Source organism: Paramisgurnus dabryanus, chromosome 18 (assembly GCF_030506205.2).
Source record: "Paramisgurnus dabryanus chromosome 18, PD_genome_1.1, whole genome shotgun sequence".
NCBI lineage: Eukaryota > Metazoa > Chordata > Actinopteri > Cypriniformes > Cobitidae > Paramisgurnus > Paramisgurnus dabryanus.
In genome coordinates this window covers 34,107,071-34,133,453 of record NC_133354.1, presented here as the reverse complement: position 1 = coordinate 34,133,453, position 26,383 = coordinate 34,107,071, and the positions used below count along the sequence as shown (strand labels likewise).

General features: G+C 46.1%; 2 protein-coding genes across 9 annotated transcripts in view; one reads left to right on the top strand and one right to left on the bottom strand.

Annotated features, from left to right (window-relative positions):
* camk2a (calcium/calmodulin-dependent protein kinase II alpha) overlaps positions 1 to 26,383 on the bottom strand; it is a 901,358-nt gene that overhangs the window by 67,993 nt on the left and 806,982 nt on the right. The window lies entirely within an intron of this gene.
* Positions 12,219 to 14,835, top strand: LOC141281009 (uncharacterized). Its single transcript, XM_073812559.1, has one exon. The coding sequence runs from the start codon at positions 12,454 to 12,456 to the stop codon at positions 13,774 to 13,776; it is 1,323 nt and encodes a 440-aa protein (XP_073668660.1). The 5' UTR covers positions 12,219 to 12,453; the 3' UTR covers positions 13,777 to 14,835.

Sequence of the window (26,383 nt, the reverse complement as noted above, 5' to 3'; positions counted from 1 at the left end):
CTTAGCTTCAAGAGACTTTTTTGTAAGTTTTGGGGTGATAGATGATCCTACCAAATTTCGTATCTGTATGTTTTTCGTAGTGGGGGGGCTGTCCTCTTGAAATTTTGCAGGTGGCGCTATCGAGCCATTTTTAGACGTCCACTTCTGACGCCTATACTACATGTAAATTTTTGCCACTTCTGACGCGTGTGCAAATTTTCATGAGTTTTCGAGTATGTTTAGCCCCTCAAAAATGCGATCCATTTCGGAGAAGAAGAATAAGAATAATTAAAACTGCAAGCAGTGATGGAAGGGCCCTCGCACGCATGTGCACCACCACTCTATGGCCTTAGTAAAGCAATGAACCAGGGGGATTGAAATTTCAGTGGGTAAATATAGGCGGATATTCAAAGGAACTTTGAAGTGCCACACCTCCTTTGTGCAGCAGGTGGCGCTATGATTGTATTTGATTGTTGTAACATTGATGTGTTGAGGCCAGGACCCTTGTCAAACGTATGATGTCTGTGACAGGTCGGACATTGCATGCCTGAGTTACAACAGCTTTCTCATGGAGAAACATCACTCTTTGCGAGGTTGCCACGGACACGCCCTTCAACGAAAAGTCAAGATCTTCGCAATTTATCATCGCAAAGGGCTTAAGATCAGTCTCACCTGATATGATAATGATTTGATTAAATCTCTGAGAACAGTGAATCACAGCGTAAAACAAGGCATTTACTGCTACCTCTAGGTGGCGCTAGGACTGAAGCTGAATATTGGCATTGAAATGTGTTCAGGCCAAGACTCTTATCAAACATGTGAAGTGTGGGGTAGATTGGACATTGTATACCTTAGTTATAACAACTTCCTGTTTCATGGCGAAAACGCTGAACTTTGTCAGGCCGCCACGGACACACCTTCCAACGAAAAGTCAAAAGCTCCGCAATTTAACATCGCAAAGGCCTTTAGATGAGATTGACCAAATATGATGACGATCTGACAAAATCTCTAGGAGGAGTTCGTTAAAGTACGAAGCCTGGAAATGACCAAATTTGCACAGAAATCACAGCAAAAATTAAAAATGGCTGACTTCCTGTGAGGTTTAGAGCTTCGCTCCAAGAGACTTTTTTGTAGGTTATGGGGTGATATATGACCCTACCAAATTTCGTTTCTGTAGGATTTTTGTAGCGGCGGGGCTGTTCTCTTGAAATTTTGCAGGTGGCGCTATCGAGCCATTTCTGTACGCCCACTTCTGGCGCCTATGCCACATGTAAATTTTTGCCACTTCTGACGTGTGTGCAACGTTTTATGACTTTTTGAGCTTGTTTAGCCTGTCAAAATGCGATTCAATAAGCGATACTTTGCCAGGCCGCCACGGACACGCCCTTTAATGAAAAGTCAAGGTCGTTGCTTTTTATCATCACACAAGGTCTTGAGATTACACTGGTGAAATATGATGCTGATATGGTTAAATACCTAAGAGCAGTAAGTCACAGCGTCAAACATGGTATTTCCTGCTGCCTCTAGGTGGCGCTATGATTGTTACTGAATTACGCCATGTTGATGTGTTCAGGCCTGGACCCTTATCAAACGTGTGAAGTCAGGGGCAGATCGGACAATGTATGCCTGAATTACATCAGCTTCCTGTTTCATGGCGAAACATTACACTTTGCCAGGCCGCCACGGACACGCCCTCCAATGAAAAGTCAAAAGCTCCGCAATTTAGCATCGCAAAGGCCTTTAGATGATACTGACCAAATATGATGATGATCGGATTAAATCTCTAGGAGGAGTTCGTTAAAGTACGACGCTTGGAAATGTCAAAAAATGACAGAGAAAATTCAAAATGGCTGACTTCCTGTGGGGTTTAGAGCTTAGCTCCAAGAGACTTTTTTGTAGGTCTTGGAGTAATAGATGATCCTACCAAATTTCGTATCTGTAAGTTTTTCGTAGTGGGGGGGCTGTTCTCTTGAAATTTTGCAGGTGGCGCTATCGAGCCATTTTTACACGCCCACTTCTGACGCCTATACTACATGTAAATTTTCGCCACTTCTGACGCGTGTGCAAATTTTCATGAGTTTTCGGGTATGTTTAGGCCCTCAAAAATGCGATCCATTTCGGAGAAGAAGAAGAAGAAGAAGAAGAAGAATAAACGGAGCAAAAACAATAGGGTCCTCACACCCTGGTGTGCTCGGGCCCTAATTAAAACTGCAAGCAGTGATGGAAGGGCCCTCGCACGCATGTGCACCGCCACTCTATGGCCTTAGTAAAGCAATGAACCAGGGGGATTGAAATTTCAGTGGGTAAATATAGGCGGATATTCAAAGGAACTTTGAAGTGCCACACCTCCTTTGTGCAGCAGGTGGCGCTATGATTGTATTTGATTGTTGTAACATTGATGTGTTGAGGCCAGGACCCTTGTCAAACGTATGATGTCTGTGACAGGTCGGACATTGCATGCCTGAGTTACAACAGCTTTCTCATGGCGAAACATCACTCTTTGCGAGGCCGCCACGGACACGCTCTTCAACGAAAAGTCAAGATCTTCGCAATTTATCATCGCAAAGGGCTTAAGATCAGTCTCACCTGATATGATAATGATTTGATTAAATCTCTGAGAACAGTGAATCACAGCGTAAAACAAGGCATTTCCTGCTACCTCTAGGTGGCGCTAAGACTGAAGCTGAATATTGGCATTGAAATGTGTTCAGGCCAAGACTCTTATCAAACATGTGAAGTGTGGGGCAGATTGGACATTGTATGCCTTAGTTATAACAACTTCCGGTTTCATGGCGAAAACGCTGAACTTTGTCAGGCCGCCACGGACACACCTTCCAACGAAAAGTCAAAAGCTCCGCAATTTAACATCGCAAAGGCCTTTAGATGAGATTGACCAAATATGATGACGATCTAACAAAATCTCTAGGAGGAGTTCGTTAAAGTACGAAGCCTGGAAATGACAAAATTTGCACAGAAATCACAGCAAAAATTCAAAATGGCTGACTTCCTGTGAGGTTTAGAGCTTCGCTCCAAGAGACTTTTTTGTAGGTCTTGGGGTGACATATGACACTACCAAATTTCGTATCTGTAGGATTTTCGTAGCGGCGGGGCTGTTCTCTTGAAATTTTGCAGGTGGCGCTATCGAGCCATTTCTGCACGCCCACTTCTGGCGCCTATGCCACATGTAAATTTTTGCCACTTCTGACGTGTGTGCAACGTTTTATGACTTTTTGAGCTTGTTTAGGCTGTCAAAAATGGGATTCATTTAGCGATATTTTGCGAGGCCGCGACGGACACGCCCTTTAACGAAAAGTCAAGGTCGTTGCTATTTATCATCACACAAGGTCTTGAGATTAGACTGATGAAATATGATGTTGATATGGTTAAATCTCTAAGAGCAGTAAGTCACAGCATAAAAGGTGGTATTTCCTGCTGCCTCTAGGTGGCGCTATGACTGATACTGAATTATGCCATGTTGATGTGTTCAGGCCGGGACCCTTATGAAACGTGTGAAGTTGGGGGCAGATCGGACTATGTATGTCTGAATTACAACAGCTTCCTGTTTCATGGTGAAACATCACACTTTGCCAGGCCGCCACGGACACGCCCTTCAACAAAAAGTCAAGATCTTCGCAATTTATCATCGCAAAGGGCTTAACATCAGTCAGACCGAATATGATGATGATTTGATTAAATCTCTAAGAGCAGTAAATCACAGCGTAAAACATGGTATTTCCTCCTACCTCTAGGTGGCGCTATGAGTGAAGTTGAATATTGGCATTGAAATGTGTTCAGGCCAAGACTCTTATCAAACATGTGAAGCGTGGGGCAGATTGGACATTGTATGCCTGAGTTAGAGCCACTTCCTGTTTCATGGCGAAAATGCAGAAATTTGTCAGGCCGCCACGGACACACCCTCAAACGAAAAGTCAAGATCTCCGCAATTTAACATCGCAAAGGCCTTTACAAGAGATTGACCAAATATGACGATGATCGGATTAAATCTGTAGTAGGAGTTCGTTAAAGTATGAAGCCTGGAAATGACCAAATTTGCACAAAAATCAAGGCAAAAAATCAAAATGGCGGACTTCCTGTTGGGTTTAGAGCTTTGCTCCGAGAGACTTTTTTGTAGGTCTTGGGGTGATAGATGATCCTACCAAATTTCGTATCTGTACGTTTTTCGTAGCGGGGGGGCTGTTCTCTTGAAATTTTGCAGGTGGCGCTATCGAGCCATTTTTACACGCCCACTTCTGGCGCCTATACCACATGTAAATTTTCGCCACTTCTGACATGTGTGCAAAATTTCATGAGTTTTCGAGCATGTTTCGCCCCTCAAAAATGCGATTCACTTTGGAGAAGAAGAAGAATAAATAATAATTAAAACTGCAAGCAGTGATGGAAGGGCCCTCGCACGCATGTGCACCGCCACTCTATGGCCTTAGTAAAGCAATGAACCAGGGGGATTGAAATTTCAGTGGGTAAATATAGGCGGGTATTCAAAGGAACTTTGATGTGCCACACCTCCTTTGTGCAGCAGGTGGCGCTATATTGTAATTGATTGTTGTAACATTGATGTGTTGAGGCCAGGACCCTTGTCAAACGTATGATGTCTGTGACAGGTCGGACATTGCATGCCTGAGTTACAACAGCTTTCTCATGGCGAAACATCACTCTTTGCGAGGCCGCCACGGACACGCCCTTCAACGAAAAGTCAAGATCTTCGCAATTTATCATCGCAAAGGGCTTAAGATCAGTCTCACTTGATATGATAATGATTTGATTAAATCTCTGAGAACAGTGAATCACAGCGTAAAACAAGGCATTTCCTGCTACCTCTAGGTGGCGCTAGGACTGAAGCTGAATATTGGCATTGAAATGTGTTTAGGCCAAGACCCTTATCAAACATGTGAAGTGTGGGGCAGATTGGACATTGTATGCCTTAGTTATAACAACTTCCTGTTTCATGGCGAAAACGCTGAACTTTGTCAGGCCGCCACGGACACACCTTCCAACGAAAAGTCAAAAGCTCCGCAATTTAACATCGCAAAGGCCTTTAGATGAGATTGACCAAATATGATGACGATCTAACAAAATCTCTAGGAGGAGTTCGTTAAAGTACGAAGCCTGGAAATGACAAAATTTGCACAGAAATCACAGCAAAAGTTCAAAATGGCTGACTTCCTGTGAGGTTTAGAGCTTCGCTCCAAGAGACTTTTTTGTAGGTCTTGGGGTGACATATGACCCTACCAAATTTCGTATCTGTAGGATTTTCGTAGCGGCGGGGCTGTTCTCTTGAAATTTTGCAGGTGGCGCTATCAAGCCATTTCTGCACGCCCACTTCTGGCGCCTATGCCACATGTAAATTTTTGCCACTTCTGACGTGTGTACCACGTTTTATGACTTTTTGAGCTTGTTTAGCCTGTCAAAATGCGATTCATTTAGCGATACTTTGCCAGGCCGCCACGGACACGCCCTTTAATGAAAAGTCAAGGTCCTTGCTTTTTATCATCACACAAGGTCTTGAGATTACACTGGTGAAATATGATGTTGATATGGTTAAATACCTAAGAGCAGTAAGTCACAGCATCAAACATGGTATTTCCTGCTGCCTCTAGGTGGCGCTATGAGTGTTACTGAATTATGCCATGTTGATGTGTTCAGGCCTGGACCCTTATCAAACGTGTGAAGTCAGGGGCGGATCGGACAATGTATGCCTGAATTACATCAGCTTCCTGTTTCATGGCGAAACATTACACTTTGCCAGGCCGCCACTGACACGCCCTCCAATGAAAAGTCAAAAGCTCCGCAATTTAGCATCGCAAAGGCCTTTAGATGATACTGACCAAATATGATGATGATCGGATTAAAACTCTAGGAGGAGTTCGTTAAAGTACGACGCTTGGAAATGTCAAAAAATGACAGAGAAAATTCAAAATGGCTGACTTCCTGTGGGGTTTAGAGCTTAGCTCCAAGAGACTTTTTTGTAGGTCTTGGAGTAATAGATGACCCTACCAAATTTCGTGTCTGTACGTTTTTCGTAGTAGGGGGGCTGTTCTCTTGAAATTTTGCAGGTGGCGCTATTGAGCCATTTCTACACGCCCACTTCTGACGCCTATACTACATGTAAATTTTCGCCACTTCTGACGCGTGTGCAAATTTTCATGAGTTTTCGGGTATGTTTAGGCCCTCAAAAATGCGATCCATTTCGGAGAAGAAGAAGAAGAAGAAGAAGAAGAAGAAGAAGAAGAATAATAAACGGAGCAAAAACAATAGGGTCCTCACACCCTGGTGTGCTCGGGCCCTAATTAAAACTGCAAGCAGTGATGGAAGGGCCCTCGCACTCATGTGCACCGCCACTCTATGGCCTTAGTAAAGCAATAAACCAGGGGGATTGAAATTTCCGTGGATAAATATAGGTGGATATTCAAAGGATTTTTGAAGTCCCACTACTTCTTTATGCAGCAGGTGGCGCTATGATTGTAATTGATTGTTGTAACATTGATGTGTTGAGGCCAGGACCCTTGTCAAATGTATGATGTCTGTGACAGGTCGGACATTGCATGTCTGAGTTACAACAGCTTTCTCATGGCGAAAAATCAAACTTTGATAGGCCACAACGGACACGCCCCTTTAACGAAATGTCAAGATCTTCACAATTTATCATTGTGAAGTCCCTAAGTTCAGACTGACCAAATATGATGATGATCTGAATACATTTCAATGAGCAGTAAATCACAGTGTAAAACATGTCATTTCCTGCTTCCAGCAGGTGGCGCTATAACTTTTACTGAATATTGCCATGTTGATGTGTTCAGGACAGGACAATTATCAAACTTGTGAAGCGTGGGTCAGATTGGACATTTTAAACCTGAGTTAGAACAACTTCCTGTTTCATTGAGAAACAGAAATTTGGCAAGCCGCCACATACACACCCTCCATTGAAATGTCAAGATCTCCGCAATTTAGCATTGCAAAGCCCTTTAGATGACACTCACCAAATATGATGATTATCTGATTAAATTTATAGGAGGAGTTTGTTAAAATACGAAGGCCAGAAATGGCAAAATTTGCACTCAAATTACAGAGAAAATTCAAAATGGCTGACTTCCTGTGGGGTTTAGAGCTTTGCTCCAAGATACTTTTTTGTAGGTCTTGGGGTGATACATGATCCTACCGCATTTCGTATCTGTGCGATTAACGTAGCGGGGGGGGGGCTGCTCTATTGAATTTTTGTAGGTGGCGCTATAGAGCCATTTTAACACCCCAAGTTCTGAAGCCTATATCACATGAAAATATTCGCCACTTTTGACACGTGTGCAAGGTTTCATGACTTTTTGAGCTCGTTTAGGCTGTCAAAAATGGGATTAATTTAGCGATATTTTGCGAGGCCGCGACGGACACGCCCTTTAACGAAAAGTCAAGGTCGTTGCTATTTATCATCACACAAGGTCTTGAGATTAGACTGATGAAATATGATGTTGATATAATCAAATCTCCAAGAGCAGTAAGTCACAGCATAAAAGGTGGTATTTCCTGCTGCCTCTAGGTGGCGCTATGACTGATACTGAATTATGCCATGTTGATGTGTTCAGGCCGGGACCCTTATGAAACGTGTGAAGTTGGGGGCAGATCGGACTATGTATGTCTGAATTACAACAGCTTCCTGTTTCATGGTGAAACATCACACTTTGCCAGGCCGCCACGGACACGCCCTTCAACAAAAAGTCAAGATCTTCGCAATTTATCATCGCAAAGGGCTTAACATCAGTCAGACCGAATATGATGATGATTTGATTAAATCTCTAAGAGCAGTAAATCACAGCGTAAAACATGGTATTTCCTCCTACCTCTAGATGGCGCTATGAGTGAAGTTGAATATTGGCATTGAAATGTGTTCAGGCCAAGACTCTTATCAAACATGTGAAGCGTGGGGCAGATTAGACATTGTATGTACTGAGTTAGAGCCACTTCCTGTTTCATGGCGAAAATGCAGAAATTTGTCAGGCCGCCACGGACACACCCTCCAACGAAAAGTCAAGATCTCCGCAATTTAACATCGCAAAGGCCTTTACAAGAGATTGACCAAATATGACGATGATCGGATTAAATCTGTAGTAGGAGTTCGTTAAAGTATGAAGCCTGGAAATGACCAAATTTGCACAAAAATCAAGGCAAAAAATAAAAATGGCGGACTTCCTGTTGGGTTTAGAGCTTCGCTCCAAGAGACTTTTTTGTAGGTCTTGGGGTGATAGATGATCCTACCAAATTTCGTATCTGTACGTTTTTCGTAGCGGGGGGGCTGTTCTCTTGAAATTTTGCAGGTGGCGCTATCGAGCCATTTTTACACGCCCACTTCTGGCGCCTATACCACATGTAAATTTTCGCCACTTCTGACATGTGTGCAAAATTTCATGAGTTTTCGAGCATGTTTTGCCCCTCAAAAATGCGATTCACTTTGGAGAAGAAGAAGAATAAATAATAATTAAAACTGCAAGCAGTGATGGAAGGGCCCTCGCACGCATGTGCACCGCCACTCTATGGCCTTAGTAAAGCAATGAACCAGGGGGATTGAAATTTCAGTGGGTAAATATAGGCGGATATTCAAAGGAACTTTGAAGTGCCACACCTCCTTTGTGCAGCAGGTGGCGCTATGATTGTATTTGATTGTTGTAACATTGATGTGTTGAGGCCAGGACCCTTGTCAAACGTATGATGTCTGTGACAGGTCGGACATTGCATGCCTGAGTTACAACAGCTTTCTCATGGCGAAACATCACTCTGCGAGGCCGCCACGGACACGCCCTTCAACGAAAAGTCAAGATCTTCGCAATTTATCATCGCAAAGGGCTTAAGATCAGTCTCACCTGATATGATAATGATTTGATTAAATCTCTGAGAACAGTGAATCACAGCGTAAAACAATGCATTTCCTGCTACCTCTAGGTGGCGCTAGGACTGAAGCTGAATATTGGCATTGAAATGTGTTCAGGCCAAGACTCTTATCAAACCTGTGAAGTGTGGGGCAGATTGGACATTGTATGCCTTAGTTATAACAACTTCCTGTTTCATGGCGAAAACGCTGAAATTTGTCAGGCCGCCACGGACACACCTTCCAACGAAAAGTCAAAAGCTCCGCAATTTAACATCGCAAAGGCCTTTAGATGAGATTGACCAAATATGATGACGATCTGACAAAATCTCTAGGAGGAGTTCGTTAAAGTACGAAGCCTGGAAATGACAAAATTTGCACAGAAATCACAGCAAAAATTCAAAATGGCTGACTTCCTGTGAGGTTTAGAGCTTCACTCCAAGAGACTTTTTTGTAGGTCTTGGGGTGATATATGACCCTACCAAATTTCGTTTCTGTAGGATTTTCGTAGCGGCGGGGCTGTTCTCTTGAAATTTTGCAGGTGGCGCTATCGAGCCATTTCTGCATGCCCACTTCTGGCGCCTGTGCCACATGTAAACTTTGCCACTTCTGACGTGTGTGCAACGTTTTATGACTTTTTGAGGTTGTTTAGCCTGTCAAAATGCGATTCAATTAGCGATACTTTGCCAGGCCGCCACGGACACGCCCTTTAATGAAAAGTCAAGGTCGTTGCTTTTTATCATCACACAAGGTCTTGAGATTACACTGGTGAAATATGATGTTGATATGGTTAAATACCTAGGAGCAGTAAGTCACAGCGTAAAACATGGTATTTCCTGCTGCCTCTAGGTGGCGCTATGACTGTTACTGAATTATGCCATGTTGATGTGTTCAGGCCTGGACCGTTATCAAACGTGTGAAGGCAGGGGCAGATTGGACAATGTATGCCTGAATTACATCAGCTTCCTGTTTCATGGCGAAACATTACACTTTGCCAGGCCGCCACGGACACGCCCTCCAATGAAAAGTCAAAAGCTCCGCAATTTAGCATCGCAAAGGCCTTTAGATGATACTGACCAAATATGATGATGATCGGATTAAATCTCTAGGAGGAGTTCGTTAAAGTACGACGCTTGGAAATGTCAAAAAATGACAGAGAAAATTCAAAATGGCTGACTTCCTGTGGGGTTTAGAGCTTAGCTCCAAGAGACTTTTTTGTAGGTCTTGGAGTAATAGATGATCCTACCAAATTTCGTATCTGTAAGTTTTTCGTAGTGGGGGGGCTGTTCTCTTGAAATTTTGCAGGTGGCGCTATCGAGCCATTTTTACACGCCCACTTCTGACGCCTATACTACATGTAAATTTTCGCCACTTCTGACGCGTGTGCAAATTTTCATGAGTTTTCGGGTATGTTTAGGCCCTCAAAAATGCGATCCATTTCGGAGAAGAAGAAGAAGAAGAAGAAGAAGAAGAAGAAGAAGAATAATAAACGGAGCAAAAACAATAGGGTCCTCACACCCTGGTGTGCTCGGGCCCTAATTAAAACTGCAAGCAGTGATGGAAGGGCCCTCGCACGCATGTGCACCGCCACTCTATGGCCTTAGTAAAGCAATGAAACAGGGGGATTGAAATTTCAGTGGGTAAATATAAGCGGATATTCAAAGGAACTTTGAAGTGCCACACCTCCTTTGTGCAGCAGGTGGCGCTATGATTGTATTTGATTGTTGTAACATTGATGTGTTGAGGCCAGGACCCTTGTCAAACGTATGATGTCTGTGACAGGTCGGACATTGCATGCCTGAGTTACAACAGCTTTCTCATGGAGAAACATCACTCTTTGCGAGGCCGCCACGGACACGCCCTTCAACGAAAAGTCAAGATCTTCGCAATTTATCATCGCAAAGGGCTTAAGATCAGTCTCACCTGATATGACAATGATTTGATTAAATCTCTGAGAACAGTGAATCACAGCGTAAAACAAGGCATTTACTGCTACCTCTAGGTGGCGCTAGGACTGAAGCTGAATATTGGCATTGAAATGTGTTCAGGCCAAGACTCTTATCAAACATGTGAAGTGTGGGGCAGATTGGACATTGAATGCCTTAGTTATTACAACTTCCGGTTTCATGGCGAAAACGCTGAACTTTGTCAGGCCGCCACGGACACACCTTCCAACGAAAAGTCAAAAGCTCCGCAATTTAACATCGCAAAGGCCTTTAGATGAGATTGACCAAATATGATGACGATCTGACAAAATCTCTAGGAGGAGTTCGTTAAAGTACGAAGCCTGGAAATGACAAAATTTGCACAGAAATCACAGCAAAAATTAAAAATGGCTGACCTCCTGTGAGGTTTAGAGCTTCGCTCCAAGAGACTTTTTTGTAGGTCTTGGGGTGACATATGACCCTACCAAATTTCGTATCTGTAGGATTTTCGTAGCGGCGGGGCTGTTCTCTTGAAATTTTGCAGGTGGCGCTATCGAGCCATTTCTGCACGCCCACTTCTGGCGCCTATGCCACATGTACATTTTTGCCACTTCTGACGTGTGTGCAACGTTTTATGACTTTTTGAGCTTGTTTAGCCTGTCAAAATGCGATTCATTTAGCGATACTTTGCCAGGCCGCCACGGACACGCCCTTTAATGAAAAGTCAAGGTCGTTGCTTTTTATCATCACACAAGGTCTTGAGATTACACTGCTGAAATATGATGTTGATATGGTTAAATACCTAAGAGCAGTAAGTCACAGCATCAAACATGGTATTTCCTGCTGCCTCTAGGTGGCGCTATGAGTGTTACTGAATTATGCCATGTTGATGTGTTCAGGCCTGGACCCTTATCAAACGTGTGAAGTCAGGGGCGGATCGGACAATGTATGCCTGAATTACATCAGCTTCCTGTTTCATGGCGAAACATTACACTTTGCCAGGCCGCCACGGACACGCCCTCCAATGAAAAGTCAAAAGCTCCGCAATTTAGCATCGCAAAGGCCTTTAGATGATACTGACCAAATATGATGATGATCGGATTAAATCTCTAGGAGGAGTTCGTTAAAGTACGACGCTTGGAAATGTCAAAAAATGACAGAGAAAATTCAAAATGGCTGACTTCCTGTGGGGTTTAGAGCTTAGCTCCGAGAGACTTTTTTGTAGGTCTTGGAGTAATAGATGACCCTACCAAATTTCGTGTCTGTACGTTTTTCGTAGTAGGGGGGCTGATCTCTTGAAATTTTGCAGGTGGCGCTATTGAGCCATTTCTACACGCCCACTTCTGACGCCTATGCCACATGTAAATTTTCGCCACTTCGGACGCGTGTGCAAATTTTCATGAGTTTTCGGGTATGTTTAGGCCCTCAAAACGTCACGCTGAACAGATCGTGCATCGTAGCTCCGTCGAGTTCATCATCTAAAAGCTTTTTTTTTTTTACCATCTTATTCCTATTTATATAATATAACTTATTAGTTTTACATAGGAATACTTTACCGTGACGATTATTGAGCAGTACTACCACGTGAAACTATTTATCACTAATAAACACCCAGTGTTGTTAGCATATAGCCCGCTAGCATCCACACGGTGGAGGCTGAAGCTAGCATTTTCCGATCTAATGGCGGATTCATCTGATATATGCTTTTCTGACCTATCCTCACCTGAGCGGGAAGCTGTGGAGGAGTTGTTTCCCGGTTTTAGCAGATCCAAGGCGAGGTACAGCGCCCACTTCACCCTGCCTTCCGACGTCCACAAGCGAGCAACAAACATGCATTCCACGCGATGCAGCTTCACGGACCGTGAACGACATGAAAGCGATCGGGAAGCTGTGGAGGAACCGCTGCCCGGCCTTCGCAGATTCGGCAAGCCAAACATCACCCTGGCCCCAGACGTTCGCAGGCGACCGAGGGGTGTCACAACCGAACACCCCACGCGATGCAGCTCCGGGGACCGCGTTCGGGTAAACGAAGACGCCATCGCCCAGCATGAAAGCGGTAAGACTCCGCTTGTTATTGTAACATGTACTACTTGCAACATGTATAGTTTAGCTTCTGCTGTTAGCATAGAGGGGTTTACATGCACTAAGTGTATTGAAGTATTAAGGTTAACTGAGAAGGTTGCTGAACTAGAATCGCGCATCCGAACGCTAGTTGAGGATAGCAAAACCGCTAATGTTACTGTCGCAAATAATCTATCGAGCGAAAAGACTAATGGCTCGGTTCCGACATCAGATGCTAATATAAATATTACAAATACTGTATCGAGCGCGCATAGTGTTTATCAAAATACACATGGCTCGGTTCCGTCATCAGAGTCAAGTCAGCGGTCAAACTGGGTGACTGTTAGGCGGCATAGTCATATTAGGCGTCCTTCTAAGACCCATAACGTAACGACAATTTCTAACAGATTCGATCCCCTAAGGAGTATACCAGCTGAAACACCTTTTAAAAGTGCCCTGGTCATTGGAGATTCTATACTCAGGAACACTAACATTGAGGCACCAAACACCATAGTCGACTGTATACCGGGAGCCAGAACGTCTGACATTAGATCCAAACTTAAAGTGCTGGCTAATGCTAAGCGGAAGTTTTCTAAGATTGTTATTCACGCCGGCACGAATGACACTAGGCTCCGCCAGTCGGAAATCACCAAAGATAATATTAAGGAGATGTGTGAAATTGCAAAAACAATGTCAGACAATGTAATATGCTCTGGTCCCCTCCCCGCCTACCGGGGAGATGAAACACATAGTAGATTAGTGTCTCTCAATGGATGGATGTCAAAGTGGTGCCCTCAGCATAACGTAGGGTTTATAGACAATTGGAAGCATTTCTGGGGAAGACCATTTCTCCTAACCCGAGATGGCCTTCACCCGTCATCGGAAGGAAGTGCTATACTCACTAAAAATCTGATCAATAGTCTTAATTCTGATATAGTATGACTATCCAGGGCCCAGGTCAGGAAACAGACGGATCGGCTTAACCGTCCATCTGTTAGCTGCCGTGATATGTCAAGACCACTTATATCCCTGCACTTCGAGTCAATCTTACCGAAATATCAGCACATTTCAACTGTATCTGTTCCCCGAACAAATAAATACAGGGCACCGCTTGTTACATCTGGTACAAATCTGATTCAAATAAAATTAGAAAACAATACATTAACAGATGAATCTCGATTCTTAAAATTCGGCCTTCTTAACATTAGATCGCTTACCAATAAAGAACCTATTGTCAATGAAATAATTACAGACCAAAACTTAGATGTACTCTGTTTAACAGAAACCTGGCTTAAAGCAGACGACTACATTAGTTTAAATGAATCCACCCCACAAGACTATTATTATAAACACGAACCTCGATTAAAGGGGAGAGGGGGTGGTGTAGCTACAATATACAACACAATGTTTAAAGTAAACCAAAAATCTGAGCTAAAATTTAAATCATTTGAAGTAATGTTGTTAAATATGGAAATAACTGATCGTAACCACAAACAGCTTTCTTTTGCTTTAGCGACAATCTATAGACCACCGGGTCACCATGCAGATTTCCTTAATGAAATAGCAGATTTCCTATCTGAGCTTGTAGTCACTGTAGATAAAGCTCTTATTGTTGGTGATTTTAATGTCCATGTGGACAACCCAAAAGACGCATTAGGACGTGCGTTTATAGATGTTCTAAATTCTCTCAATATTAGACAAAACGTGACAGGGCCAACGCATACTCGTAATCACACATTAGACTTAATTCTGTCACTCGGACTCAATATTAATGACGTCGAAATATCACCTCAGAGTGATGCAGTTTCTGACCATTACCTTGTGTCATACACTGTACTTCTAGATAGGATCACTCAATCTACAACATGCTACCGACTAGCCAGAACAATAATTTCCACCACTAAAGATAGCTTTATTAGCACTCTTCCAGACCTGTCCCAAATGAAACATGTAGCAGATAACTGTGACGATCTAGATATTGAAATAGAAAACCTAAACAATGTCTGTTCCCTTTCAGTCGGTCACTACGACGTCACGTCGTGACCGACGAATTGGGAACTCGCTTAGAGAGACCAATCTGCTTCGAATACTACTAAAACGCCAATGAACTTGGCATTGAGATATTTGCATAATGCTGGCGCCGCCCCGCCAGGTGCGTATATAAGCAGCAGGTGCAAATGAGGAAATTAGCTTTTTATCGCTTCGAAAGCCGGCAGTATCTGCTACTGAGAAGCTACTCTACTCTGGTGGGATTCGATTGCTGAAGTTGGTTGGACTAGCAGTACCACAGCGGACGCTTCGCTTAATTCCACGACTCTTCATCTTTATTTTGTTTTGAGTTTAGTGTGTGCGTTGCCTTCCTGTGCGCTCATCAACTAAGCATCTGAGTGAATTTCCCTAAAAGAGTGATACGAGAGAGCTTTGTGCCTTGTTAAAGGCAGCCACTCTCTCGTATATCCGGACATCAGCGTCCTTTTCAGGATGGCTTTTCGTCCGTGCGATCTTGGGTGCGGCAAGTACATGGGTCCGAAGGACGGTCACGAGCGTTGTCTTTCGTGTTTGGGCATCGAGCACGCAGAGGCAGCGTTCGCTGGGGGTAAGTGTTCTCACTGCGAGAACATGTCCCTTGTGGATTTGCGCAGACGGTTGTCTTTCCTCCGGGAAAAACGCAACCCTCGTCATGCGAGTGCTGAACGCCGCCACGGTGCGGCTGTGAAGCTCTCAAAAGACGACCTGCGCATCACTGTGCTGAGCCGAGCGGGGGATTCGTCCTCAGGCTCTCAGCCTTCTCGTCCACAGCCGGTTGATGTGCCGATGGAGACTTCAGCGTCGTGTTCTACGATGACTCTAGAATCCATCGTGCCGCCCTCCGGGTCCACCGACGCCGCAGCATCCGAGGGTGGGCCTCCTCCCCCTGACGTGGACCCCGACGCCCTTCCTCCCTCTGGTCGGGTTGGGACGCCGGAGTTCGATCCAGAGATGGTGGCCGTGCTCGCTCGAGCGGCGGAGACCGTAGGGTTAGAGTGGGTTCCCCCCCCTCAGCCCGAACCGTCCCGCCTGGATGATTGGTTCTTTGGAGCTGCCCGGGTTTCACAACCCTCTCCTCCGGTGCCTTTCTTCCCCGAGGTGCACGAGGAGCTGACTAGAACCTGGAAGTCGCCGTTTTCCATGAGATTACGGCCGTTTCAGCCCTCCCCCCTCACCTCCCTCACCAGCGGAGCCGCTAAGGGTTATACGGGGATCCCTCCCGTGGAGCGCGGTGTCGCGATGCAGCTGTGTCCGGCACACGCTCCCTCTTGGAAGGACCGCCCAACCCTCCCCTCTCGTGCCTGCAGACAGTCCTCCGGTTTAACGGGCGCTGCCCACCAGGCATGTGGAGAGGCGGCCTCAGCCCTGCACGCAATGGCGTTGCTGCAGGTTCACCAAGCCAAAGCCTTGAGGGATCTGCACGAGGGAGGACACGACTCGCCTGTCCTTTCGGAGCTCCGGGCTGCCACTGACCTGGCTCTTCGCGCTACGAAGGTGACAGCGCAGGCGATTGGTCGTGCCATGTCCACGATGGTGGTCCAGGAACGCCACTTATGGCTATGTCTGGCTGACATGTCGGAAGCGGACAAGAACAAGTTTTTGGACGCTCCAGTGTCACAGGCTGGCCTCTTCGGTGAGTCGGTGGAGTCCTTTGCCCAGCAGTTCTCCGCCGCCCAGAAGCAGACAGAGGCGATCGCACAGATCATGCCCCGGCGCAAGCGACCTGCATCTCGCCCTCCAGCGCCGGCGGGCCCGTCTGCTCCTCGCCGAGGGCGCCCTGCGGCGGCTGCCTCCACCCCCCCCACTAGAAGATCTTCCAGGCCACGGAGGGGGAACAGCCGTCGACAGCCCGCCCCGCCCGCCCCACCCGCTTCCCGTGGCAAACGGAAGACGAAGCGGCCCTGAGACGGGCGACCTGGGATTGGATGGGATCACTCTACGGGAGACGGTGATGGCATCGCTCCCTCCACCGGTAGAGGGCCGGGTGGAGAATCTTTGGTTTCCTTTTGTTTCTGTTCCGCCGGCTTCTCAGCCGGCACCCACAAAACCACAAAAAGAGTGCATTCCTATTCCTCCCCCAGGTCTTCAGAGGATCGAGAGAGATGTGAGCGGGCATTCACATGCTCTTCCTCCCTCTCCTCTATCGCCAGCGGGTGTTCTGAGGAGTTCCAGCTCTCCGCTGAGGAGACGGGACCACCAGCACCCTCCTCGGAGTCTGTGCTCTCCGCTGAGGAGACCAGACGACCGTCACCCTCAGCGGGCTCAGGTCAGTGTCACACACACACATACTGTAGATACTTATGCTGTCCCAGCAGACGTACCGGCAGTACCACCTGTCCCGCTCAGCCGCCCCACCGCGGGTACCCCGACAGTGCCGTTAATTCCCCTCGTACGGTCCCTGGGGGCGTGGCTTCAGCTTCCCAGCCCGTCTCGTTGGGTTTTACGCACTGTTCGCCTCGGTTACGAAATTCAATTCATCCGGCACACACCCAAATTCTCGGGCATTCGTTTCACCACGGTGAAAGCGTCCGATGCACACGTACTGCGTGCAGAGGTCGAAGTCCTGTTGGCGAAGGACGCGATCGAGCCGGTCCCTCCAACCGAGATGAGATCGGGCTTCTACAGCCCGTATTTTATAGTACCCAAAAAAGGCGGCGGGTTGCGACCGATCTTGGATTTGCGCGTTCTGAACAAATCTCTGCAGAAGAGATCCTTCAGGATGATAACACCGAAACAAATATTCAATTCAATTCGCCCCCAAGATTGGTTTGCGGCAATAGACCTGAAAGACGCGTACTTTCATGTGTCCATAATCCCTCGTCACAGACCGTTTCTCCGGTTTGCGTTCGAGGGACGGGCATACCAGTACAAAGTTTTACCGTTCGGGCTATCCCTCTCTCCCCGTGTGTTCACGAAAGTAGTGGAGGCGGCGTTAAAGCCCCTCAGAGAGAGCGGCGTTCGCATATTGGCTTACCTCGACGATTGGCTTATAATAGCGCATTCTCGACGGACGCTGTGCGAGCACAGAGATTTAACGCTTCGGCATCTCGCCCGTTTGGGTCTTCGGGTCAACTGGGAAAAGAGCAAACTCTGCCCCACGCAGAGGATCTCTTTTCTCGGGATGGAACTGGACTCGATCGATTTATCGGCGCGTTTGACAGAAGAGCGCGTCCAGTCAATTCTGACTTGCCTCGGTTCATTCCGAGGGAAGAATGCGGTCCCGCTGAAACAATTTCAGAAGCTCCTGGGGCATATGGCTGCAGCAGCGGCCGTGACACCGCTCGGACTGCTCCATATGAGACCGCTTCAGCGTTGGCTTCACGATCGAGTCCCGAGGAGAGCGTGGCGCGCCGGCATCCATCGTGTAACCATTACACCTGCGTGTCGCCTAACATTCCCCCCGTGGTCGGACCCCGCGTTTCTCAGGTCCGGTGTGTCCATGAGACAGATCGCTCAGCATGCTGTTGTACACACAGATGCGTCCGACACGGGCTGGGGTGCCACGTACGACGAGCTTACAGCTTCAGGGGTGTGGACAGCACCCCAGTTGCACTGGCATATCAATTGCCGAGAGTTGTGGGCAGTATATCTGGGACTCGTACGCTTCGCTACGGAGCTGCGAGGGAAGGATGTACTAGTACGCACCGACAACACTGCGACCGTTGCGTATATCAACCGTCAAGGCGGTTTGCGCTCCCGTCACCTGTCGCATCTCGCTCGTCATCTCCTCCTTTGGAGTCAGAAGCATCTGAGGTCCCTTCGTGCCATTCACATTCCGGGCTCGCTCAATACAGCAGCGGACGCGCTTTCTCGAGCTGCGCGCCCCGGCGAATGGCGACTCCACCCCCAGACGGTCCAGCTAATTTGGAAGAAGTTCGGTCGTGCGCAGATAGATCTGTTTGCGTCGCCGGACGATACCCACTGTCGCCTGTTTTATTCACTAACCGAGGGCAGCCTCGGCGTGGACGCATTGGCACACAGCTGGCCTCGGGGGATGCGCAAATACGCATTCCCCCCAGTGAGCTTAATCGCGCAGACACTGTGCAAGGTCAGGCAGGACGAGGAGAGCCTTTTACTGATCGCCCCATATTGGACGAGCAAGAATTGGTTTCCAGAGTTAATGCTCCTCGCGACAGCCCCTCCCTGGCGGATTCCCCTGAGGAAGGACCTTCTTTCTCAAGGAGGGGGCACATTATGGCACCCGCGCCCCGACCTGTGGGATCTCCATGTGTGGTCGTTGAGCGCGCGCAAGGTTTAAGTGATTTACCGCAAGCGGTATCTAACACAATCAACGCGGCACGAGCTCCGTCTACGAGACGGGCTTACGCGTTTAAATGGAACCTTTTCGTCACCTGGTGCTCTTCGCAACGCGAGGACCCCAGAGAATGCCCTATTAACTCCGTGCTTTTATATCTTCAACATAGGTTAGACGGTAGGCTGTCACCCTCCACCATTAAAGTTGATATCGCCGCTATTTCTGCTCATCACTCACTTATTAACGGCAGAACAGTTGGCCAGCATGATTTGGTTGTTAGATTTCTAAGAGGCGCTCGTAGGCTAAACCCCTCGCGCCCTCCTTCTATTCCTCCCTGGGACCTGTCCATGGTGCTGAAAGCCCTGCAGGCCCCCCCGTTCGAGCCTTTGCAGTCTGCGAGTCTGAAGCTTTTATCAATGAAAGCTCTGACCCTGCTAGCATTGGCCTCAGTGAAGAGAGTAGGGGATTTACATGCATTCTCTGTTGACGACTCGTGCCTTCAGTTTGGTCCTGCTGCCTCAAGCGTAACATTGAGGCCCAGACCAGGTTACGTGCCCAAAGTTCCCACTACTCCTTTCAGAGATCAAGTGGTGAGCTTGCAAGCGCTGCCTCCGGAGGACGCAGACCCAACCGTGGCTTTGTTGTGCCCCGTACGCGCACTGCGACTCTACGTGGATCGCACGCAAAGCCTCCGGACCTCAGACCAGCTCTTTGTTTGTTATGGTGGCCAGCAGAAAGGGAAAGCTGTCACTAAGCAGAGGATGTCTCATTGGATAGTTGATACTATCGCCCTGGCTTATAATCTTCAGGGTATTCCTTGCCCCTTTAATTTGAGAGCGCACTCCACACGGAGCGTTGCCTCATCTTGGGCTTTAGCTCGTGGTTCCTCGCTAACAGACATCTGCAGAGCTGCTGGTTGGGCGACACCTAATACGTTCATTAGATTTTACAGTGTTCGTATCGAGCCTGTATCCTCTCGTGTTCTTTCCTCACCAGGGAGGGCACGGAGAACAGTCTCGCAGGTCGGCTTGCAGCCTCCAACTGATGCTTCATAACTGTGTCAGTATGGAAGGCCTTCAGAGCAAAAATGCGTAATGGTTTGAATTGCTCTTCCTCCGCTGCCTTGGCAGCCTTTGTTGCGGAGCATTGGCTGTCAGCCTTTCACTAGCTGTATCCTCGCGAACCTATGTGTCTGGCTCGGGCTCCACATTGTGTCCCACCGGGTTCCATTGTGAGTATTTTTCCGTGGGGTTAATCCTACTAGCCCACGTTTCCCTTAGCAGAGCACTGCTTTGCTTACACAGCCACGGCTGTCATTTATACCTCAACTACGGTTGACTTTCGCCCACCATTAGCCCTTAAGAGGGGCGGTGGCTTCCGCAGCGTTCCTATCCCGCTCAGGTAGGGCGCTTCCCAGTCGCTGGCACTACTGTGGGGTTAAAGGAACATCTAGTGCCCGGCCTTCTGCCTTAAAACCTAATTCTCCTTATCCTTAAGTGGAACCGGAGGGCTTTACGCAGACACTGGAAGAGGTCAGCCCCTAGTGGCGTTTTGGTAGGGATTCCCAATTCGTCGGTCACGACGTGACGTCGTAGTGACCGACTGAAAGGGAACGTCTCGGTTACGGATGTAACCCTCGTTCCCTGAAGGAGGGAACGGAGACGTCACGTCCCGTCGCCACAGGTGCTGCCACCTGCTGTTACGGCCGGTCACACTTTCCGGCTTTCTCAGCGAAAAAGAAGCTAATTTCCTCATTTGCACCTGCTGCTTATATACGCACCTGGCGGGGCGGCGCCAGCATTATGCAAATATCTCAATGCCAAGTTCATTGGCGTTTTAGTAGTATTCGAAGCAGATTGGTCTCTCTAAGCGAGTTCCCAATTCGTCGGTCACGACGTGACGTCTCCGTTCCCTCCTTCAGGGAACGAGGGTTACATCCGTAACCGAGACGTTCTAACACATTGGATGCCGTTGCTCCCATTCGAAAAAAGAGATTCAAAGAAAAACCACCAGCTCCATGGTATGACCATCACACAGCAGCCCTTAAAAAGGCAGCTAGAAAAATGGAAAGAAATTATAGAAGCACAAAGTTAGAAGTATGGCGCGCAGCATGGAAACAGAGTGTTAAACACTACAGACAGGCTATTAAAACCGCCAGATCTACATATCTTAGCAAGCTTATAAATGAGAATCATAATAACCCTCGTTTCCTCTTTAGCACAGTTGCGAAACTGACTAGAAACAAAGAACAAACAGAAACCAATAGTAAACTTCAACACAATAGTAACGACTTCATGAACTTCTTTTCTAACAAAATTTCGGCTATTAGGGAAAACATCGTAGCTACCCAGGCAGCCACCACTCTACCCATTAGTTCACTTAACACTAGACTACCATACGAACATCTTGATTCATTTAAACCTACTACAATAGATGAGCTCTCTAAACTAGTCACATCATCCAAATCATCGTCCTGTATATTAGACCCCGTTCCCACAAAACTACTTAAAGAAGTATTCCCTGTAGTGTCAACCCCGGTTCTAAATATCTTTAACTCATCGCTAGAAATAGGATACGTTCCAACAGCTTTCAAACTAGCAGTTATTAAACCGCTGATTAAAAAACCACAGCTTGACCAAGGAGAACTTAATAACTTTAGACCAATCTCAAATCTCCCTTTTCTTTCGAAAATATTAGAAAAGGTAGTGGCAAGCCAGTTACGCACATTCTTGACAAATAATAGTACATATGAAAAGTTCCAATCAGGATTCAGGCCCCACCATAGCACAGAGACAGCGTTGCTTAGAGTTACAAATGACCTCCTATTAACATCCGATCGTGGTGAAATCTCAATTCTTATATTACTAGACCTTAGTGCAGCATTTGACACAATAGACCACAGAATCCTACTCAATAGACTAGAAAACTATGTTGGTATCAGTGGTCAGGCGCTAGCCTGGTTTAGGTCATATCTAACCAATCGCTATCACTTTGTTTATGTAAATGAGGAAGAGTCATATCACTCCCTGGTTAAATACGGTGTACCGCAGGGATCAGTTTTAGGTCCTATCCTGTTCTCGTTATACATGTTACCCCTAGGAGACATTATCAGGAAACACAACATAAGTTTTCACTGCTATGCGGATGATACCCAGCTTTACATCTCCTCGCATCCCAGCGAAACACACACGTTTTCTAAGCTAAAAGACTGCATTAGCGATGTTAGTGACTGGATGGCACATAACTTTCTTAAGCTCAACTCCAATAAGACAGAGGTACTTATTATTGAACCAAATCGCTACAAACATAATATGTCAGATTACAAATTGCACATAGATGGCTGTACTGTGGTGCCATCTTCCACGGTTAGGAACTTAGGTGTGATGTTCGACAGCAACTTATCCTTTAATAGTCATATTGCCAACGTCTGCCGCACAGCATTCTTCCATCTTAGAAATATCTCAAAAATACGCCATATACTGTCTACATCTGACGCAGAGAAGCTTATTCATGCTTTTATGACCTCCAGAATAGACTATTGTAACTCGCTACTCGGGGGATGCCATTCAAATCAGGTCAACAAGCTTCAGCTAGTTCAAAACGCTTCTGCAAGGGTACTTACTCGATCTAAGAAGTATGACCACATAAGCCCAATTCTGGCATCTTTACACTGGCTACCAGTTAAATATCGCATCCAATTTAAAATATCATTAATCACCTACAAAGCTTTAAATGGCTTAGCACCCTCATATCTTAGAGAATTACTATCAGAATACAATCCATCACGCACACTACGGTCGCAAAATTCTGGCCTATTGATTATCCCTAGACTATCAAAAGTGTCTAAAAGTGGAAGATCCTTTTCCTACTTAGCCCCTAAGCTCTGGAATGATTTACCAACCGATGTCCGAGAATCAGACACAGTCGATCATTTTAAATCTAGACTTAAAACTTTTCTCTTCAACAAAGCATTCGCATAATCTGTCTAGTAAAGGTTCTTAACTCGCAATAGTTATTTTCACGGAACAAAGCACTCACGGTCATAACACAGACCAACCAAATAAATAAATAAAAACCTTTTCTACATGAACACTTAAAATGAATTGCATTAAATAGTTTGCCACCGTTTGCCACTGAACCTGCATTAACGACGACAGTGGGGCTTTCGGCCTTAGTCAAACGGTTTGGCACGTATGGTCGGGTTGCGATTTTGGTGCTTTCGTGTGTCTTGTGAATAGTATGCCATACAGACCCGTTTGCCACTGAACCTGCATTAACGACGACAGTGGGGCCTCCAGCCTTAGTCAAACGGGTTGGTATGTATGGTCGGGTTGCGTTTTTCGCGCTTTCGTGTGTCTTGTGAATAGTATGCCATACATACCCGTTTGCCACTGAACCTGCATTAACGACGACAGTGGGGCCTCCAGCCTTAGTCAAACGGGTTGGCACGTATGGTCGGGTTGCAATTTTGGCGCTATCGTAAGTCTTATGAATAGTATGCCATACAGACCCGTTTGCCACTGAACCTGCATTAACGACGACAGTGGGGCCTCCAGCCTTAGTCAAACGGGTTGGTATGTATGGTCGGGTTGCGTTTTTCGCGCTTTCGTGTGTCTTGTGAATAGTATGCCATACAGACCCGTTTGCCACTGAACCTGCATTAACGACGACAGTGGGGCCTCCAGCCTTAGTCAAACGGGTTGGCACGTATGGTCGGGCTGCGATTTTGGCGCTAACGTAAGTCTTATGAATAGTATGCCATACAGACCCGTTTGCCACTGAACCTGCATTAACGACGACAGTGGGGCCTCCAGCCTTAGTCAAACGGGTTGGCACGTATGGTCGGGCTGCGATTTTGGCGCTAACGTAAGTCTTATGAATAGTATGCCATACAGACCCGTTTGCCACTGAACCTGCATTAACCTGATCCGAATCCGCTGTACCGCCGGCGGCACACTGCATGTGTTTTGGTTGATAACATTGGGAAATACAACAACTTAAAAAAGACAAACCTAAACATATCATATATCATTAAAAAGCTGAGATTCTTGTGATTCGAACGATGTAAACCATATTAAGATCCAGTCAACACAGTCAGTGCAATCAGAGTGTTTGTCAAACAACCAACAACCAAAAAACCAGCTACAAAATATGTATGAAAATGAAAAAACTGACCTATGACGCCTTCTTGTAGTCCAAAGATCCATAAAATTCCAACAAAAACGGTGTAGTTACACTCTGAAGGGTCCAGTAAATCCAATTCAGTGAAATATTTAGTCCACAGCACATGTATAAGTCAATAAACATCCAAGGAACATAGTAGTATCATTTATAAATAGCCAACAAAGCCACCAAATCTCCGACGCATTCCGTCGTGTAGCGTCTCTTCACTTGTAAACATTGCAGATGTGTTGATGTCAAAATGGCCGCTGAACTCTGCCCTTTTGATTGACACCTCACTTGAGCGAATAGGTGCTTCTCATAGGTGACAACAGGGAGAAATACACAAGGAACGCCCTTGAGCGAGGATGGGACCGTCCTCTATTTGATTGACAATAGATCAATCCTGTCGCGTCAGAGTTTGCAAATGACAGGCGTATCTGATAGCCAATAAGATTCTGAAAAGAATGACATGCCGCTTGACTAGAAAGATTCAACCTGTAACCCGATTGGCCGTGCACAAACAATCATTCGTTGGGTTGCGCGCTGTGCGCAAATCCCAGTGGTGACTCGGGGCCGTGCGCTAAAGCTGCTAATGCTGTGCTAGGAAAGCATTGAGCGTCTAAAAAGTTTTACAATGTCGAAAAGAGCAAGTAAAAGAAACTTTTCACTTGAAGAAGTTGTCGAGCAGTGTACCAGGCGTGAAAGTGATTTGTTGGAGGAAGACGTTTCAGACGAAGAGAGCGTTTCCGCCGTCGACTCGGTAGCAGGAAGAGATATTTTGGATGGGGGAGACTTCACTCTCGACAAGTAAGTGTTTTATTGTATTATAAAACATATTTTACTGTTGGTACTGAGGTTTGTGTTTGGGTGCGTGTTTGGGGATCTCATGCACGAGTGTGTTTGTTTGCGCTCATGCACAGGTATTTGTGCCCGTATTTGCGTGTGTGTCTGTGTGTGCTTTTGCGTTACTTTATGCAAGTAAAATAGAGCTTTGTTTGGGTGCGTGTTTTGTGATCTTATGCACGAGTGTGTTTGTATGCGCCCATGCACAGGTATTTGTGCCCGTATTTGCGTGTGTGTCTGTGTGTGCTTTTGCGTTACTTTATGCAAGTAAAATAGAGCTTTGTTTGGGTGCGTGTTTTGTGATCTCATGCACGAGTGTGTTTGTATGCGCCCATGCACAGGTATTTGTGCCCGTATTTGCGTGTGTGTCTGTGTGTGCTTTTGCGTTACTTTATGCAAGTAAAATAGAGCTATGTTTTGGTGCGTGTTGTGATATATTGTGCGTGTTTTGTGATCTCATGCACGAGTGTGTTTGTATGCGCCCATGCACAGGTATTTGTGCCCGTATTTGCGTGTGTGTCTGTGTGTGATTCTGCGTTACTTTATGCAAGTAAAATAGTAGCATATGCAAGTAAAATAGTAGAATATAGATTATAAATGAAAAAAATATGTGCCTCAATGTTGTCTTATCTGTCCATACAGGTGCATGGGTGGTGTGGACCTTTCCAATGCCCTAATCAGCTATTATAAAGTGATCCACAAAACCCAGAAGTGGTAAAGGCCTTTTTTATCATTTCTTAGACATTGCCATTGTGAATGCCTTCCTGATTTACAAGCATATACCTAAAGGTAAAGGGGAGGTGCCAATGCACCAGAAGGCATTTAGTGAGACACTAGTGAGTTGCTGGTAGCGGCTGCTGACATGCCCGCTCCATCGCCCACTTCACACAGAGCACATCACAAGCCTTGGCATATTAGTGGAGACAGCACCACAGGTCGTCTAAGGTGCAGGCACTGCCATGCAAAGACAACTGTAAAATGTTCTTCATGTGATGTGCCTTTGTGCTTTTTGAAAAGCCGTGAGTGTAATAACGAGTGGCATGTTGCCAATAACCTGTAATATTATTGTAAAATTTCTAAATAGTTTTTTATATACATTGATATATTTAGATTGTGTTTTTTCTAATATTAAAAGTATTTTATTACTATAGAACTTGTTTTGTATCTTTATTTTTACAAGTATAGTTTCAAGAATTTAGTTTTTTCAACACTATAAAGTGTTTATGCTTCATTTACTATGTGTCAGCAATTATTGACAGT